This window comes from Mastomys coucha, unplaced genomic scaffold, assembly GCF_008632895.1.
Source record: "Mastomys coucha isolate ucsf_1 unplaced genomic scaffold, UCSF_Mcou_1 pScaffold2, whole genome shotgun sequence".
Lineage (NCBI taxonomy): Eukaryota > Metazoa > Chordata > Mammalia > Rodentia > Muridae > Mastomys > Mastomys coucha.
Genome location: NW_022196902.1, coordinates 17,363,128 through 17,381,128, shown reverse-complemented (window position 1 = coordinate 17,381,128; position 18,001 = coordinate 17,363,128). Strand labels below are relative to the sequence as shown.

The 18,001-nt window shown below is 42.3% G+C and overlaps 1 protein-coding gene across 2 annotated transcripts in view; it reads right to left on the bottom strand.

Annotated features, from left to right (window-relative positions):
- Window positions 1-541: 541 nt before the first annotated feature.
- Window positions 542-18,001, bottom strand: part of Med23 (mediator complex subunit 23) — a 47,674-nt gene continuing 30,214 nt past the window's right edge. For both annotated transcript variants that reach the window (XM_031380609.1, XM_031380610.1), the window contains 14 exons: window positions 17,327-17,501; window positions 16,004-16,167; window positions 13,744-13,868; window positions 12,306-12,511; window positions 12,039-12,219; window positions 10,680-10,850; window positions 10,105-10,321; window positions 8,503-8,739; window positions 7,084-7,249; window positions 6,430-6,502; window positions 5,164-5,378; window positions 4,008-4,128; window positions 3,022-3,153; window positions 542-1,310 (listed from right to left, as the gene is read on the bottom strand). In XM_031380609.1, the coding sequence (XP_031236469.1) occupies window positions 1,161-1,310; window positions 3,022-3,153; window positions 4,008-4,128; window positions 5,164-5,378; window positions 6,430-6,502; window positions 7,084-7,249; window positions 8,503-8,739; window positions 10,105-10,321; window positions 10,680-10,850; window positions 12,039-12,219; window positions 12,306-12,511; window positions 13,744-13,868; window positions 16,004-16,167; window positions 17,327-17,501 (2,333 nt within the window). In that variant the 3' untranslated portion in view covers window positions 542-1,160. The remainder of the gene's footprint in view (window positions 1,311-3,021; window positions 3,154-4,007; window positions 4,129-5,163; window positions 5,379-6,429; window positions 6,503-7,083; window positions 7,250-8,502; window positions 8,740-10,104; window positions 10,322-10,679; window positions 10,851-12,038; window positions 12,220-12,305; window positions 12,512-13,743; window positions 13,869-16,003; window positions 16,168-17,326; window positions 17,502-18,001) is intronic.

The following is an 18,001-nucleotide window of genomic DNA, read 5'->3' as shown; positions in this document are numbered from 1 at the left end:
AGTGACTGCAGGGCCTCAGAGGAACACACTCACAGTAAGGATCTGGGATGTGGCTGGCTGGACTCACATTCTAGTTTCTTACAGAGAAAGAACTCGGGGTCCCAGGTGGCGAGGCTAACATCTTTACCTCAGAAACTAAGGCAGTCTCTAGACTGGAGGAGCTCATATTAGCTCATTAAAGAAACAGTTTTATTTGTTTGACTTTACTGGCTTTAGAATTTTTTTTTTTTTTTTTTTTGGTTTTTCAAGATAGGGTGTGTAGTCCTGGCTGTCCTCACTTTGTAGACCAGGCTGGCCTCGAACTAAGAAATCCGCCCGCCTCTGCCTCCCAAGTGCTGGGATTAAAGGCGTGTGCTACCACTGCCTGGCTAGAATTTTTTTAAAGTGCCATTTCCCTTCAAATTAGCACTTCAAAACCAAATGAGCCTTAAAGAACTAAAATGTGTACTATATTTAAAATTTGTGAAGTTACAAAAATTCTGAGAATTTGAAGACTCAGGTAAGCCTGGCCCCAGAGAGGTGAATGATTCAACTACAAACAGGGAGTCAAACGTCTGAGCATGGCTTTATTAAGTTTATAAATTACAGATGGCTTCCAGCGCATGTTACACAGAAAGCTCAGAGCAAAGGCAAAACGCTCATAATCTCCTTTAGTAGAAACTGTACATCATTTATTTGGAACTATTTGGAAATTTTATAGGCAGTTTAAAAAAAAAAGTATGAAACTTCATTTATTCCTGTACTCCAAGTGAAGTATAAGGCCCTTTAATTAATAAAAAGGCTCTATCTGGAGGGACAGTTACATATAAAAGGGTTTATAATGACCATCTCACAGGTGTTGTCTTTAAGATAATGTATACAAGATGTAAAGATGTCACTTACAATAATTTAAAAATGTCTAAGACAGGGAATCTGAGAGTGCCTGGTTATAGAGCCACTTGCTTATAGAAATGCCCACATTCCTAGGACCTTGAATAAAGTGATATGAATATGAACAACATGTAGCTTAATCTCTTAGAGACAAAACAAGACAGGGAGAAGGGATTCAGTATTTGAATCAGAATAAACCAATCTGAACATGGTGGCTGCTCTGGTTTCACCAGCATGCATTCAGATTTAGACATCAGTCCACTCCTCCGTACTCATCAGTGCCTCCAGCTTCACGATGTGGGCACCTGGTTAGACTGAGGTACTGGAGACCCGCTGTTGAGGGCCTGGGGCGGCACTGCTGGCTCCATCTTGCTAATGTGTGTGATGAATCGAAGACGAAGCTTTAAAGCTGGCTTTAAATTACAGATAATCTTCTCTACCTAAGAAGTGAGAACACAATTAGGGAAAACCAGAGTCCACATTTACTGAGTGACATCAGTTGTCAACAGTACACTATAGAGGAGGGTTGGCACACAATTCTTTTCTTACACGGGCAAGCACATGAGTCCTCCCACATACATTGTGTATGTACATTTGGTGTGCAAGTACCTGTCTCTTTCTACACATGCACTTCAAGAACTTACGACCCATCTACCTGCTCGGTTATCCTGCTATCTACCACTACAAATGCTCCCATTAGAAGATGGACATCTACCAACTTGGTCATCCCTACCAAATGCAATGCTAGCAGAAGCAGAAAGCATTTGCAACACTTCTCTCCAAAGCTGTCTTCTTGATTTTACACTTGGACTTATCGCACTGCTAGACCGAAGCTACAGGGATGTCTGCAGTACCACATTCAGAACATGTTAAGGAGATAGATGCACCAGTTGCCTGGCTTTCTCAGCTCGAGTGCTCTTTGATCTCAGGGGAAGGACTGGGTTGTCAGCAAAGTTTCTTTTTGCTTTATTCCTGTGTCAAAGTTTAGGCCCAAATACAAAGAATACATTTTGGGTTTAAAAATCTTTATCAGAGGGCTAGAGAGATGGCTCAGCAATTAAGAGCATTGACTGCTCTTTTGCAGGTCCTGAGTTCAAATCCCAGCAACCACATGGTGGCTCACAACCATCTGTAATGGGATCTGATGCCCTCTTCAGGTGTATCTGAAGACACACCAGTATACTTACATATAATAAATAAATAAATCTTAAAAAAAAAAAAAAACTTCACCAGTTCTGCCCATTTTTGTGTGTGGTTATAGAAACAGACACAAAAAGAAATGCTGTCTTTTGGGAGAGAAAGCATTAACTTTGACAATGCTGTGAAGGTGTGAAGGAGCATGTGCCTCCCTGTCATTAGCGACAAGGAGTGGCTGCATAGACCAGCATTCATGCTGACACAGCGATTACCTGTCTATGCAAATGTGGAAATGTTACAATGAAACCCACTGCTCAGTACTGTTCACTGAGATAATTAAGACAAAAAACCAACCTGGTAGAAAGGGAACATCAGCCAGGCACTGAGAAGAGAGATGCGTGCAGCCATCTGCCTCACTGACATCCCCCAAACAGCTCAGACAGCTTCCTACACATGGAACACACACACGACTAAGGTCTTCCCACTTCCTGCCAGCTCTAGTAGGAAGTGCCTCTTCCTATGTTGACTTTTCGTGCACCCCTTCAGCTTCGCCACAGAGCTTATGCTTTGTCACATGACAGAATAAATCTGACACTTGGGAAGAAAACCTTCTGAGCAGTGGAGACGAGAACATTTTCCAGTCTCTCGAGCAGCCTGGCATGACTTGTACTTGTACCACTGTGTGTTCAGCATCCATAACATGCCCTAACCAGCGGGGGTCGGGGGAGGTAGCCTCCTTCCGAGACCTTCCTAGCCATACTCTACACCACCCACTTCCCATACTCACTGATGCCTTAGGGGTTTTATGATGTTCTATTTCAAACATCACAGGGAAAGCTAAGAGATCATTTCTTTATCAGTGAATCTAGAATTATATTCTCCTGTGGCCTTAAGACGTCAGATACCAGACATCTTAGAAACAAACAAAACCAAAAACCCCAAACAAAAATGGTTATCACCATGTATTAAGTTTGATAGATTAAGTATCACTAAAAAGTAAAAATACTAACTTACTTGCTCTTTCACACTGTCGCCAGTAAACATATACTTCATATGGTACAGAAAGTCGCAGATGGGGTCCATATAATTTAAGTGTGTGCTGCACTGGTCTACATTCAACAGCATGTCATAAAATGCCACTCCAATCTATGCAACAAATAAGGTTAGGTTATTTAAGTGACTAAATGATCAAATAATTCAATCCAACCTGCCCAGTCTCCCACATGGCATGTGGGATGGCACTTTTGCAGCGGGACAGTCACGGCCCATGCATCTTTACGCACATAGGACACAGTCTGCACTCAGAGCGGAATCACAGAGCAAGCAATGGCCTAATTAGAATGCTTCTCTACAGTTAGGTCTCTCTTAAAGTAAGGTATAGGATCACCTTCTAGACATCACCTCACCAATAACACACTCCATGGATGCTTGGGCTTAGTGTGCCTCCTCGCTCCATTTGCTAGCTAATTAAAAAAAAATAAAGATTTGTCTATTTTATTCTATGTGTATGTATGTCGACTATGTGCATGCTCAGTTCCTAAGATACCAGAAGAGAAAAACTGGAGCCCCTGAAACTGGAGTTATAGGTGGTTGTGACCTGCCATGTAGGTGTTGGGAACTAAATTCAGATCCTTGGCAAGAGCAGTCAGTGCTTTTAACCACTGAGTCATCTCTCTAGCCCTGTGGTGGCTAATAACTTTCAAAGTTCTATTGTTGCCCATTTTCTTAGAGATGCTTCACTTCCTCCAGTCCTCTAATTGTAAATTCTCACACCTACTTCCATGCCCATGACTCTGGCTACCTCCTTGAGCACAGCTGTACTCCCCTACATCTCAAGTTCAGCGCATCGTACACTAAACTCCCTGCAGGCATACTGAGCCCCTACGTGGATTGTAGACCCCCATAAAACAGATGTTACAACTTACAGCTGACCGCCACTGTGAAAACACTTGCCCAGAAACAGATCTTTCAGACTTGCACTAAGCCAGATGACACCTTACCTCAATCATGCACCGGGTTCTCTCCTGTTGGAATCTCTGCAAAAATGGCCCTACAAGATGGTACACATAAAGCAACTGGAATTCAGTCTTCACTATGGGAAGAAGCACTTCAGTGAGAAACCTGGAGGTTGAAGAGAAAAACCTCCCATGAAGTTCAAGCAGCCAAATCCTCTGAATTATGTTAGTACACGGTTCATAAGTGTGTAAGAAGACTGAAAGCATCGCTTTACCTGTCTTCCCAAAGGTTCCCTTACTTTTGGTAACAATATTCTTTCCTTCTGTGTACATGTATGTGGGTGGTGTGGGTGTGATATGCATATGTTTGTGGGCACACACACCTGTGTGTGCAGAGGCCAGAGGAGGATGTCAGGTGTCTGCTCGGCCTCTCTCCCTATTCCCTTAGATGGGCCTGCCATTGATCCTAGAGCTGGGCTGGCATTCAGCAATCCGACTGTCTCCACTCCTCCCCATGGTACTGAGGTTGCAGGTGTTATGTGCAGTCATGTCTGACTTTCTATGTGTGCTCTGGGGACTTGAACTGAGATCTTCACATCCGCAGGGCACACACCCTATGTGCACGCCACACACTCTTCACATCTGCATACTCTCTTTATGTCTGCGTGGCACACTCTCTGTCTGAGCATCTCCCTCTCCTGGTTACAATGGTACCTGTAAATCTTGCATATCTCACTTGGTCTCATTTTCAACTGACTGATCACTGAAATAAATTACTTCAGACATAAAAGTAATTCTCATAAAGTACAGGTATTAAATGACAGGTGACTTTCTAAAAAGAAAAGAGAATATGCGGAAATGCCATTCTCATGAAATCTAGATCTAATTGATAGCATTTTACAGTCAACAAAAGTAATCCACAAATAGATTAAGTCCAGTTTTCAGTTCAAAAGGCAATTTCTGTGATATACTCTGCGACACAGATCTGAGTAAGCCTCCTGAAAGCAGAGTGGAAAAATGAGATATCACTATTTGCATACATAAGAAATTAAAACAAACAATTCTGAAATAAAAGAGGTTTCTGACTAACCAGGGCCCCCACTGTCTGAAACACACTGCAATTCTCATGAGTGAGAAACACTTCCCTGTAAATCAGACTTAGGAACAGAGATGCCAAATCTCTTTAGGGAACCCAGCTTACTTTGGGATAAGCGAGAGCTGCCCAATGCTGGAGTGGTGCCACACAGCATGAGCTAGAGCTAACGTATAGCTGCAGCTCATCTCGGAGTAGGACTGGTGACAAGCGGTGAAGTCGAAGAGGCGGAATGGGTAACCCACCCACTCTGTCTCTGATGTCAGGCTAGAACTGTTGAGTACACTCACAATTCGGTCATGAAGCACAATCCAGTATGGCTCCTTTAAATCAGAAAAGTCTGGTTAAAAAGATACCATGTATCCAGCAATGGACATCAAAGCCTATCTGCTACTCTGCTGCTTTTGTATCCACTCAAGTTTCCCATTTGTCTGGCTTGTGTGTGCCAATGGAGAGTCTGACACAGCTAACTGGCTCTGCACTGATTGGCTGACCTGGGGAGAGGTTGACTTGAGCCTCAGCAGTGTATTAGTGTCTGACACTTACTATGCAGTAAACTGACTTTGCTAATCTTTACTATACAGAGAAGCCTGAGACACGTGTAAAAACAGAAATAAATATCTGTATTCTAATTTGAAAGCACATAACAAAACATGGACTTCAGAGTTATCCAGCAGGTGTAGAGAACACAGTGCTGCTGGTCAACATTATTTAAAGCTCAAGAGACAAGGAGGAGGTCAGAGAGAGAGAGAAGTCACATGGGCTGCAGGAGCTGGCAGATGATGGAGGAGAGAAGTTCAACACACTGTCTTATTTACTAACATTTCTCAATGAGCACAGTGTGCAGGACTGGCTGGATACACAGCATGCTAGTTGGCCCACACCAGACCAGACTATGAGGTAGAAATGAAGGATGGATGAAGGAGTTGATACTGGCAGAGATAGGTAAGTCTAGCAGATACATTTATAAGTGACGGAGAACAGCAAAAGGACAGTGATAGTGACTGTAACTACGTGCATGTGTTGACATGCTCTCATGAAGCCCAGGCTAGCCTCAAACTGACGATGTAACTGAGGATGACTTAGAAGCTTCAATCTTCCTGTCTTTACCTCCCAAGTACTCGGATTATGGGTGTGTGCCACCACACCAAGTTCCATGCACTCAAACTCAGGTCTTTGTGCACAACAGGCAGGTGCTCTACTAACTGAGCTGCATTTTCACCCTCGCTATAACTTTTTAAAAAGCAATGGTATGCAAGACTGAAGGAGGAGGCGGTTCATTAACTGGCATGAACTCCTGGGGTAAGCTGACTCTGTATACATTTCTCTGGTCAACACTGCATCACTATGTACAAACCACAGTTAGGAACTCACTGGGAGGGCCGTGATGATCAGACCAATTGCATTCATCCATGCTGTAATGTTCTCCCTTGGCACTAAGGGCTGGCTGCAAGCAGACAGGAAAAAAGAGGTGAAATTATGAAAACATTCTCTACATTTGACTAAGGATCTTGTTTTGTACAGAAAACTCACAACCAATCAACTCCAAATAATAATGGGCTTTTTAAACCTAATATCCACAAAGTAAGTCTTTTGCATGCGTGTCCTTTCACAATGTAAGGCTGAGAAGACTACTCAACTTTATTCACACCTTCTCCAGTCTTCTTGCTGATCTTTTAACAGGACATTTTTGGAGTGTAGGATGTATCTGGGGACTTAACCCACTGTCTAGCACTTGCTCTAAAATCAAGCTCTGCCCCCGTTCCTGGTCATCTGTAAAGAGACTTATTAGTGACCAGCTAACATTATTACTAAATTAACCATCAAGCAGGTTATGAGAGGTACAATGTGAGCAAATCTTGGCCTAGTGAATGTGACCAGTGTTCATTCTCTTACACCTGTACCTCAGAAATGAGAGGGGACCAGAAGAAGGCCATTATGCACAGTGCTTGCTTTGGGGCACAGGTCGCCTGACAGCAACCCCGTCAGAAGGAAACAGACTTCGACTTCAGGAGAAAGGACAGAGACCTTTTCAGGACGACATTGAGAAGGGCATTCCCGACGTCTCTGCCTGGAACTGCCAAGGCCATGAGTTCCACACATGTCACATGCAGAGCATGGGCAGCAGGGTTGGGGAACTCATTGAATCTCCAGTCACAGTTTGGGAAGGGCCCTGGAGACTTGCCCGCCATGGGTACAAAAGATTAAGGCAATAACAACTTGACTATTCTGAGATTAATGGTTCACAATTATAGAATGTTTACAGATTTCATAATGTTCCAAATGTAAGCATCTCATTTGATTATCAACTTATCTGATTATGGGCTGTCAAGAAGTGATTTAACTGCAACTAAAACATAAAAGGATACGCAATACAAAGCAAACACAAGATAAGTATCCTGAGATAAGTGTTACATGACTTAAGCACACTGAGCAATACCCACAAAACAAGTGGTTGCTCTTACATGTGGACTCTCAGAACAGATGCTATACCAGCAGGAGACAGAACGACATGGCCTCAGGCTTCTTTATCCTATTGCTTTTATAGTTACAGGGCAATTTCATGTAAAAATGTCTTTAAAATGAGGAATCCTGTTACTATAGGAAATGCATTCCTTTGTTTAGGCATGGTATGCAGACATGTTATGTAGACTGCTGATAACTGTACACATGAAATCAAACTCAAGAAATAAAAACATAAATAAAAAAAAGCTATTTAGTTCAAAGTTTGACTGCTGTTTCTTAACATGTATGCTGTAAAAGGATTTCATATTCATTTAGTTCATTAATTGGGGTAGGGTCTTGTTATGTAGCTCAGGTTGGCCTTGAACTTTCTAAAATCTTCCTGCCTCTGCCTCCCAAGTGCTAGTATCTGCTGCTATACGTAGTTGTAAAGGTTTTATTTAAAGCAACAAAACTAATGCTCTCCAGGAGCAAACTGACACCTACACTGTGAGACACTGTATACTAATATAGAAGTAGGATTTCCTTCATTGAGACAATATAATGTCTGTTCTTAAAGTTTGAGTCACAACAGAGAAAATTCCCACAAGTCTGATATGATGATGCAATTTAAGGTTTCAAAATTTTTACAGAGATAAAATAATCATAAAGGCCACTTTTAATCCCATCATGTGGGATGCGGATCTGCGAGTCTAAGGACAGCCTGGTCTATACAGCCAGTTCTGGGTAGCCATGACTACACAGTTAGACTTATACTGGAGACCTGAGGGTGAGTATAGTGTGGGCTCACTGCCTCAGTTCCTGGGGGACTGGGGCAGAAGACTGTCTAAGGTAAAGGATCTGAGGTTGGCCTAAGCAACTCAAAGAAAAATTAAAACTGAAGTTTTGAAATACATGAAAACATTATCTTAAAAACTGTTCTTACAAGCTAAGATACTGCTATTTATGCAGAGTCTGGAAGAAACACGACAGAAGAAAGGATATTGTCTACCAGTCGGCCAATCAGCTTGCAATAGTAGGAGTCCTCTGGAATCCAGGGGTTATCCTCCCGTGCATTCATAGCATGTTTCAGGTAGGTATCACTGAGACACCAGCCCTGTGGCCGGTTATCTTTGAGGGAGCCAATGATTGCATGGACAAGTTTTCGTTTGAGATGGTCACGGTTTCTCAGGCACATTTCATAATAGTGCAAAGTATTATACAGATAAGTCACTGGACGGTCTGCCAAGAAGAAAACAGCTCAGCATGTTTATCAGGTTACTGGCAAGTATGAAAGTGAATCCTGTGCTTCCATGACTACCTAAAAACAGCTCAGAGAATTATGACATTACTTCACATTCTGGACTACTGCATACAGGGGGCACTTTATTCCTAAATCAGGCAGAAGATTCCTGGTAATACCCATAATATGTAAGGATGGTCATCCTGAGCAGACAATTTCACCTCTGTAAATTTACTATGCAAAAATGATGGAAAGCAACAAATGTCAATCCACGGTTAAAACAGTCACCAAGGACTGAGAGATCACCACACGGAGAGGCAAAGGTCTTCACTTACTGACGTTAATAATCAACCTCAGCACAGCAGGTGGGAGAAGAATCAGGTGTAGAATGCTGCAGTGTATTTATAACAAAACAGAAAAAGGCAAAGATCGAGAAGACATAGTGGCATCTAAGGAAGGCCACCCAGGCAACTGTCACAGTGCTGGCTCAGAGACTAGAGGCAGCTGCACACAGCGGGACTCTTTAATGCATATCACTGCATACAGTGTTCCCATGTCACCTAATCCAGAGCACGGTTTTTAAAGGCATTCTCCCTTGAGCCGGACATTTACTCTGTATAGTAATACACGTCTGCTTTCAACAAGATATTGTACATAAAAGGGACCAACAGCTGCCACCGGATAGTTTACACATTAATGTCACGGGTGGTCCCATGCTCTAGTTTCCAGTCTTGAGAGAAGAGTTTCAATTGTCTGCTAAGGAAGGGAAGCCCAGCAAACCGTGTTCCTGGCTCCATGTATTCACTGCATGGCCACGGCCTCCTGACAGGCTGATGCCCACTGGGGCTGTGAGTCACAACTGACCTTGTCGTTCTAGAACAGTGACTCCTATGTACCCATCTTACTCCATGACTTCCAGGACTACCATCTTTAAGTTATAAAACTAAAACTGGCATTTAATGTGAGCCTGCGGTCAGGTGTGTTTTCCTTTCCTGACCTTATTTTGAAACTCACAGGTAAACAATCTTAATTCAGTCCAATGAAGCAATCTTTCTTCAAATAGGCCTTTTTCTTCAACCACAGCAGTTTTCCCCAAAAGATCCCTTATGACTCATGTATGCTTACATCTCTCCTGCTCATACAAATTGTGTATATCAAAAGCTCAAACTGCACCTCTCAGAAGCCTGCTGAGATCCACTTTGTTTATAGAGAAACCTCGTGGGTCTGTGCTGTGCATCTTACAACACCTGTATGACTTCACTCTACAGCACTCAAACCTGCAGAGCCACTTTTACCACATAGCAGTGCTCAGTCTATCTGTTCATAAACATTATCAGATAGAATTACAAACTAAATAAACTCACCATGGAATTTATATAAGCCCCCTAGGTGATCCAGGAGAGTCTCTAGTGATTTGGACACTGGAAGCAACTCTAAAAACCTGTGGATTACTATATCAAATACTGGAAGAAACCGGAGACACACATTTCCAAAGTAGATGGGCAGATAGGAGGGCTGGATTGGTACAGGAGGGTCAACCTGTTCTGCCAGGCCTTCGAAATATAGCTTCTCAGGATATTTCTGTAGGTGAAGAGACAGACATTTATTAGAGTATTTCTAAAAAGCAAGCTCAAAAAAGCTATGGAAAAAATGAAAATAAAAAACATTTTGGATTTTTCTGTTGTTATTGAACAAAGCACATGCTTCCTAAGTCAACAACACGCCAGCTCCCCAAGAGTCACGCCATATTAATTTTATTACTGCTATCATTTGATACAGAACCATGTCGATTAAAAGTACAGTTACAATTTACTCTTACTCAATAGCATAACTTCACAGCTAATTTGCTTCCATACAGACCATAAGGGAAACAACAGACCCACAATGCAGACAGCCTGATCAAGCAGCCATTCCTGTTGCTGCCTTGAAGAGTGGGTACCTTGTGGTAACTCATGTGCTTGGTGTGCCAGTCACTCTGGAGCCAGTGCTCTGGGGAATTCTCCTTCACAAAGTCACTTACTCGGTTTCTGAAGTCATTTGGTTTGAGCAACAGCAGCTGAATTATGAAATAACAAACCTGGGCTTCATTTCCTTCATGACTACGCATAGCCTTTGAAAATAAACAGAAAAATTAAATGAACTTGTCCTATCTGTATAAAATTATATTACAATTTCCTTAGATGTCTAGTTTACCCCAAACCAACTTTTTAGCACTCCTAAAGATTATTTGACCCTCTTGGCCTCTTTGTCGTCCACTCCTCCTCCTGCTAGGAATGTTTACCTTAACGTAAACCTTTCTTTGAGGATGTATCATTTAGGGTCATGTGATGGCCTCTGTATTCTGACGCTATTTCCACATATCACTATGTTGCCTTTACCAGATAAACTTGTCTTAGTCCCCCTACTACACTACAACTACCTATATGTTTATGCTTCACAGATAAGAGGTCAGCAGTAATGAACCACTACAAATACTAACAGCATGCCCTGGCTGGCCTTGGGCTCTTGATGTGGACCGGCCTGGCTTTGAACTTATGACAATTCTCCTGCCTCTGCTGGGATTACAGGGATGTGCCAACATACCCAGCCACTGCTGATTTTTAAAAAGTACATAATTTCCTAGTCTAATTCAGTCTTTTCATAAAACTCAGCTTGAAGGGCTGGAATGTTGGCTCAGAGTTTGGAGCACTGGCTGCTCTTGCAGGTGATGTGGGTTTGATCTCCTCAGAACTTTCTGCATCTCAAGTTCCAGGCGATCTGACATCCTCTTCTGGCCTCCATACACACTGTACACATGGTACTCAAGGACAAGTGCAAGCACAGCACTCATGCACATAAAAATAAAAACAAACCCTAAAACAAACAAGCTCGTGAGCTAGCTCCATTTGAGATACGCTAACAGGCAGAAGCCAAGGGGACATGTGGAGGATGCTGGGTAGACACGAGAAACAGTCAGATCCTGACTACTGAAGGGAACGATTACATCAGCTAGCACTCTACAAAGACAGGCAATAGCTTTTCACTATTTCCTGACCTGCAACCTCTGAGAATAAACCACTTGTATTTCAAAGCATAACAAGGCCAGAAAAGTCTATTTATGTTTGTTTGTATCTTCTGTGAATAATACTAATCATTGACTACACGCTGAAAGGAGTTCAGACAGTCCTTCTTTAAGGAAGCTTAAGCACAGCATAAACCCATGAAATTCTCTGAAGCCAAACAGAGGAAATCAGCACCTGTCCTCCACTTACACAATCTGGTCAAAGTATGATAAGAAGGCTTAGAAACTTATTCTTACCAGGCAGAGAATTAGTCTGTCCAGTGTGACAATGTTATACTTCCACACCATGTCATTGAGAATTTCAATGCACTTATTGAGTTGCTGACCTCCTGCTGATGTAGAGAACTCATACACCAAGAAATCTGCAAAAGTTCTCACATGGGCCACCAAAGCCCTGGCCCCAATACTCTCTAATACCCTAGAAGGCAAAGAATGGGAAATGAGCTCTTGTATAGAAAACACTGACTGCCAAAAAGACAGAAAAGACTGAGGCTTCTGGCTTACTTGTATCCAATCTGACTAATATGATCCGTTTCCAGGAGCATTTTCCAGAGGAGACAGAGGAAGAGTGGAGGGAAGCCTTGCACAGAGAACTGGTTGATGATCTCGTTTTCATCAGTCATTGACTTCCACTTCCTGTACTCTTCTTCCACATTCTTTTTCAGATTAAAACGGCTTTCCTGGGGTACATTATTTTGCTTGAAGAATGCCTAAAAGAAAGAAGTTCATGTCACTGGATATAGGAAAAAGGAACAGTGGACAACTGGAGGCAAGAAACTTGGTCTGCATTTGGTTCTGGCAGAGCAAGAATCTCATTCTCTATCTATGTATCTTATAAAACTAAGTGTTCTTGAGTCAGGCAGTAATGAAAGCCTGAATGCTACAGGCTGGCCTAGCAACTCTAAGTTTCTTTTTTCTAATTCCTAAACAGAAATTCTAAGTAAGCTTGAATTTAAAGTCTCTTCAATCATTTTATGGTAATCTTTGAGAGAAGGAAGAGAAGGAAGAAAAAGAAATGTGTCTCCTTCTCAGTGTCTCCACAAGGAAAATCAGTTATGAGAGACCAGTGGTTCTGATTATGGTCCCTGAGCCGCGTGCTCAGCCAGTCTTCAATCCCTACTCCAGATCTGTTCAACCTCAAGCTCTAAGGCTGGGATCCAGAATCTGTGAGAACCGGCATTTTAGCATCACCGAAGTCCACCACATCGCTGTCAACCTTTTCTGAGCAAACAGACAAACGAGGCTTGCCTTTCTCTTTTTCATGGAGCCTCAGCTGTAATTTTGTTGTATAGTTAAAAAAAAAAACCCAACACAGTCAAATTTAGTACCTTTGTGCTGTAGGAAGTTTCACTGACTCTTTATTTTAACCCATGCTAGTGTTAGGAAAGAAGTTTTCAGGTATTGTGTTAATTCTTGTGAGATTCTAAAACTGTTCATTTAAAAAATTGAAGCCATAATAATTAGGTTTTCAAAAACACATTTAATCCTCAATAGGATGAGAAGAAACTCAAGAGATTTTGGGAGTAAGGTCATTTGTTTGTTTGTTTTTTAAAGATTTATGTATTTATTTCATGTATATGGGTATATTGTCACTATCTTCAGACACACCAGAAGGTGGCATCGGCTGCACATTACAGATGGTTGTGAGCCACCATGTGGTTGCTGGGAATTGAACTCAGGACCTCTGGAAGAACAGTCAGTACTCTTAACCACTGAGTCATCTCTCCATCGAGATTTTGGAAGTAAAAAGAATTTAAAAAAAAAAAATAGCCAATTTTCTTCAGCTATTACCAAGTCAAGCACTCCCTAGAAAGTCACAGGGGGGCTGGAGAGATGGCTCAGCCATTAAAGGGTGGGCTCACAACCAAAATATAAGAGAAAGCCACGGTGACTGGAAGAAAAGATCACCGTGTATTTAATATGTAATTCAGAACCAAATTACCTGCAGAGGGGCTGGAAAACAGCTGAGGGTGTGTGAAGCCCAGTTATGAGGAGTGAAGTTCATGATGGTCTGAAGGATGTCTTTACACCAGGTTCCCTGTATTGAATCAGATCCTGTAAAAAAATCTAAACAAACAGACATGAGTCAGATCTCTATGACCACAAATATGCACTATCAAAGAAAGCAAGAGAGCGCCGAGGCACTCCAGTGCCGACGCTCTTTGTTCACCTACATTTTACTTAGGATCTACACTCTTCCTTTGACAATAACTATGAGTGACCTGGACTTTTTATGAGAAAATATAAGCACAGTTAGTGAGAAAACAACAAATGACTTTAGAATCTTTTTTATTTTCAAGAAGGTCTTTCCTGGGCTAAGAGAACGGAACTGAAAAATCAGATGTGGGACTACATGCCTTGTATGTCCCAAGTGCAAATCTCTAAATCAGAGATGTTAACTTACAGGAAATAATGGTTTACAAAACTGTAGCTGAAACTGATCAATCTTGTACCTTTCCTTTCCTTTTTTAAACAAACAACTCTCATAGTGTGGTCCACTGATCACTAACAGTTGCCAGTGTCCTTCCTTCCTTCCTTTCATTTTTGAAATAAGGTCTTGCAATAAAGTCTAGGTTTACCTCAACATTGCAATTCTCCTGCCTCAAACTCTCCAAGTGCTAAGATTACAGGCTTGTGCTGCTATATAGCTAGCTAGTCCTACTGTCCTTTCAAGGATTTGACGTGTTCAGAGGTATTCAGATAATAATTCACAGCTATCCCTAGCATTTCTCAATGGTACTGTGAAACGCCTAGCTCTCTCTCTGCACACTTCAAAGAAGGCACCAGATTACATTATTACACACTATTATATACCACGTGATTTCAACAAGGACAAAAGGTGCCGTTCTCAGTTAAGGTCACGGCTGATGTCCTATAAATTAAAAATATTAAAGTTATCAGAAGGGACTTTGAATGTTATTACAAACAAAAAAAAATTTTGAGCAGGTAAATTACCTTGATTTGGACATTACACAATGTACACACATGTATGGAAACATCATGCAGTATCACATAAATATATAGGATTCTTTTTATGTGTCAATTAAAAATGAATGAAAATATTGTTAACGACGCTGTAAAAAAATGAGCACATATAGACTCATTCCCACTGCTTAATGTGTGGAATGCTCATGGCGTGCCACAGTGCGGGGAGTGTGAGGGAATGGCATGCCACAGTGCAGGGAGGGAGGGAAAGTGCTCAAATGACATTACTCAGGTGCAACAGTTGCCTTTCTTCGAGGAATTTCAATTTTAGGTAGAAGAACAGCTGATAGAAAAGCCAGTAATTATGTAGACATAAACATCTGGCAGACACTCTCTCAAAAATTAACTCATCCTGTTGTTTAAGAGAAACAAAGGACAGTGTCTTCTACAGATGCTGAGACTGACATTTCAGTTAGAAATTAGAAACTGGAAAAGTTCCTGCCCACGAGGGTGGTTGTTTTCCCAGATGTAAAGATGTTCTTATGAAATTTATAGTGGTATCAACAAACACAATTTTATGGAACTATAATGAGATGTGTTCACATTTGCTACAGGGAATGTTTTCCAAATGACGAACTGGTAAAGACACATACATTAAAAATGTACACATAAATTAAAACTATAGGCCAGCAGATCACAGGGCAGCAAAGTGCGACAGTCCATGGGCAGGACTGGGGTTGCACAGTACAGCTCATCTTTAAGGAACTTTCAAAAACAGACAAAGGACATGCAGTCATCTGAAAGGCCTCCCTCCCTCAGCTGAGTCTGAGAGACCATGCTTTCCACATTTGCACAGCATCCTCCACTGAAGCAGACAAATGCTGTGGAGACAGACCAGAGAAGCCACCTACGTTCATTTACTCCAGGCATTAAAGGGCAACAAGAAACCAAAGCAAAAGCACCATTTACCATTAGAGCTCTGCTATAGAAAATACTCTTTATATAAATGTTACTTATGCTGTTACATGCTGCATTATTTTTAAATGAACAAGTACTTTTTAAAAGTTCTCCATTTTAATTACTAATATTCTTATTTATGTACAGATGGAAATCCATAAAAAGAAAATCTTTGGAAATTTCCTTAGTGAAAATGACAGTACCACGAGCTTCCATTTTTAACTGACTCTGAGGAGAAAGGCACCTCCTTAGCATGTGCTCTCACAGTGACCTAAGAGGAACTGCACAATGTCTGCTAACAGCCCTTGCAGGGTCTCTACCTGTAACGTGGGTTGCTCTGGCCAAGGTCAGGATCAAGGCTCGATTCAGTTCTTCAGATTCTGCAGACAGCACTGTCTTGGGATCATTGAGGAATCGAGTGAACTGCGGCTGGACCTCTGAGCTCCCCAGGGCAGTGATGAGCCTCAGTGCAGTGCTCTCCACACTGAAAGCAGGAACGCACAGTTCACATGTATGTCAGCAGATCCAATTGTAGAGTTGTGAACATGTAATAACACAGAGATCACCTCCCTTTTTTGATGCTGAGTTTTACAATGCAAAGCAGCTGACCTCTGCACACATTTGACAGAGAGCCCGTAGACTAGAAGAAAACCCTTCTCCTAGACAGGCAGCACCTCACTACTAGGTAGGTAGCACATCCCTGCAGAGTCAGTACGGTGGTTTGAATAAAAACGGACCCCACAGGTCCATAGACAGTGGCACTATTAGGAGGCGTTGGAGTCTATGTGGCTTCAATGGAGGAGATGCATGACTAAGAGGTGGGCTCTGAGGCCTCAGAAGCTGAACTGTCAGGTCCTTCTTCAGCACCATGTCTGCCTGCATGCCACCATGCTTCCCTTCAGGATGATAAAGGACTAAATAAACTCTGAGCCGTAAGCCAGCACCCATTAGATGCTTTTCCCTTGTAAGAGTTGCCATAGTCATGGTGTCTCTTCACAGCAATAGAACTCTAACTAAGGGAATCAGCATTTAGGAGGAAGAGGCCGGGGGGTGGGGGAGTGGGGATCAGAATTTATATTCTGTGTTGGCTACAAAAATGAATTCAAGGTCAGCTTATGCTACACAAGACTGTGTCCCCCCTTCAATAAGTTCCAGATTTCCATCTGAAATACGTTTTCCCTTAAATCAAAATTGAAATGATACTTTGTTTTGGTTTTCAAAGCAGGGTTTCCTGTATAATAGCCCTGACTGTCCTTGAACTCACTCTGTAGACCAGGCTGGCTTCAAACTCACAGAGATAGATCTGTTTGCCTCTGCCTTCCATAAAATGCTACTTTAATCATGACCTGAAATATATGTAAATCCAATTTCTTTTAAAAACTTGGATTCCACTCTTTCACTGGAATTATAGTGTCTTAGAAGCAGAATTTAAACTTTATGGCAAATAAGAAAAGAATGGGGGGGGATCCCCACTTCCAAGCATGGCTGTACTAACAGGGGAGGATCCCCACTTCCAAGCATGGCTGTACTAACCCAGGGAGGATCCCCACTTCCAAGCATGGCTGTACTAACAGGGGAGGATCCCCACTTCCAAGCATGGCTGTACTAACCCAGGGGAGGCAGCCTGCAGGCTACTCACTCACCACAGATGGAGCTGGTTCTGGTTGGTCTGTGCGACTGCAGCCAGTGTGTGAAGATGGCTCAGAAGCTGAACTCGGTAGTGTGGCTGAATGTGGTGCATTCGGTGGCTGAACATCTCCAGCAGCGTGTGCAGGATGCCCCAAGCGTGGGACTTGAAGACAGTGGGCAGGAGCTGACCTACCAGAGCCAGAATTCCAGGTACCAGTTAGTAAAAGGACACCTCTGTATATATCTGAAGATGTCATTCAGGATGTATGTGAAAATGACTATAAGCACAGACACCCACACAAGTGTATACATAGTTCCACTTGAAGGGGTAAAAACTCCAGAGCCTAAATACACAGAGTTTATCTTTCCTTTCTAGAGTTTGACACATCAGGCTCAAGTTAATATGGAAAGATAAAATGAAAGCACCGATCCGCCATCGTGGGTGGAGCCGCCACCACGATGCAGATTTTTGTGAAGACCCTTATGGGGAAGACCATCACACTCGAGGTTGAACCCTCGGACACTACAGAAAATGTAAAGGCCAAGATCCAGGATAAGGAAGGAATTCCTCCTGATCAGCAGAGGTTGATCTTGGCTGGTAAGCAGCTGGAAGATGGCCGCACTTTGTCTGACTACAACATTCAAAAGGAGTCCACCCTTCATCTTGTGTTGAGACTTCGTGGTGGTGC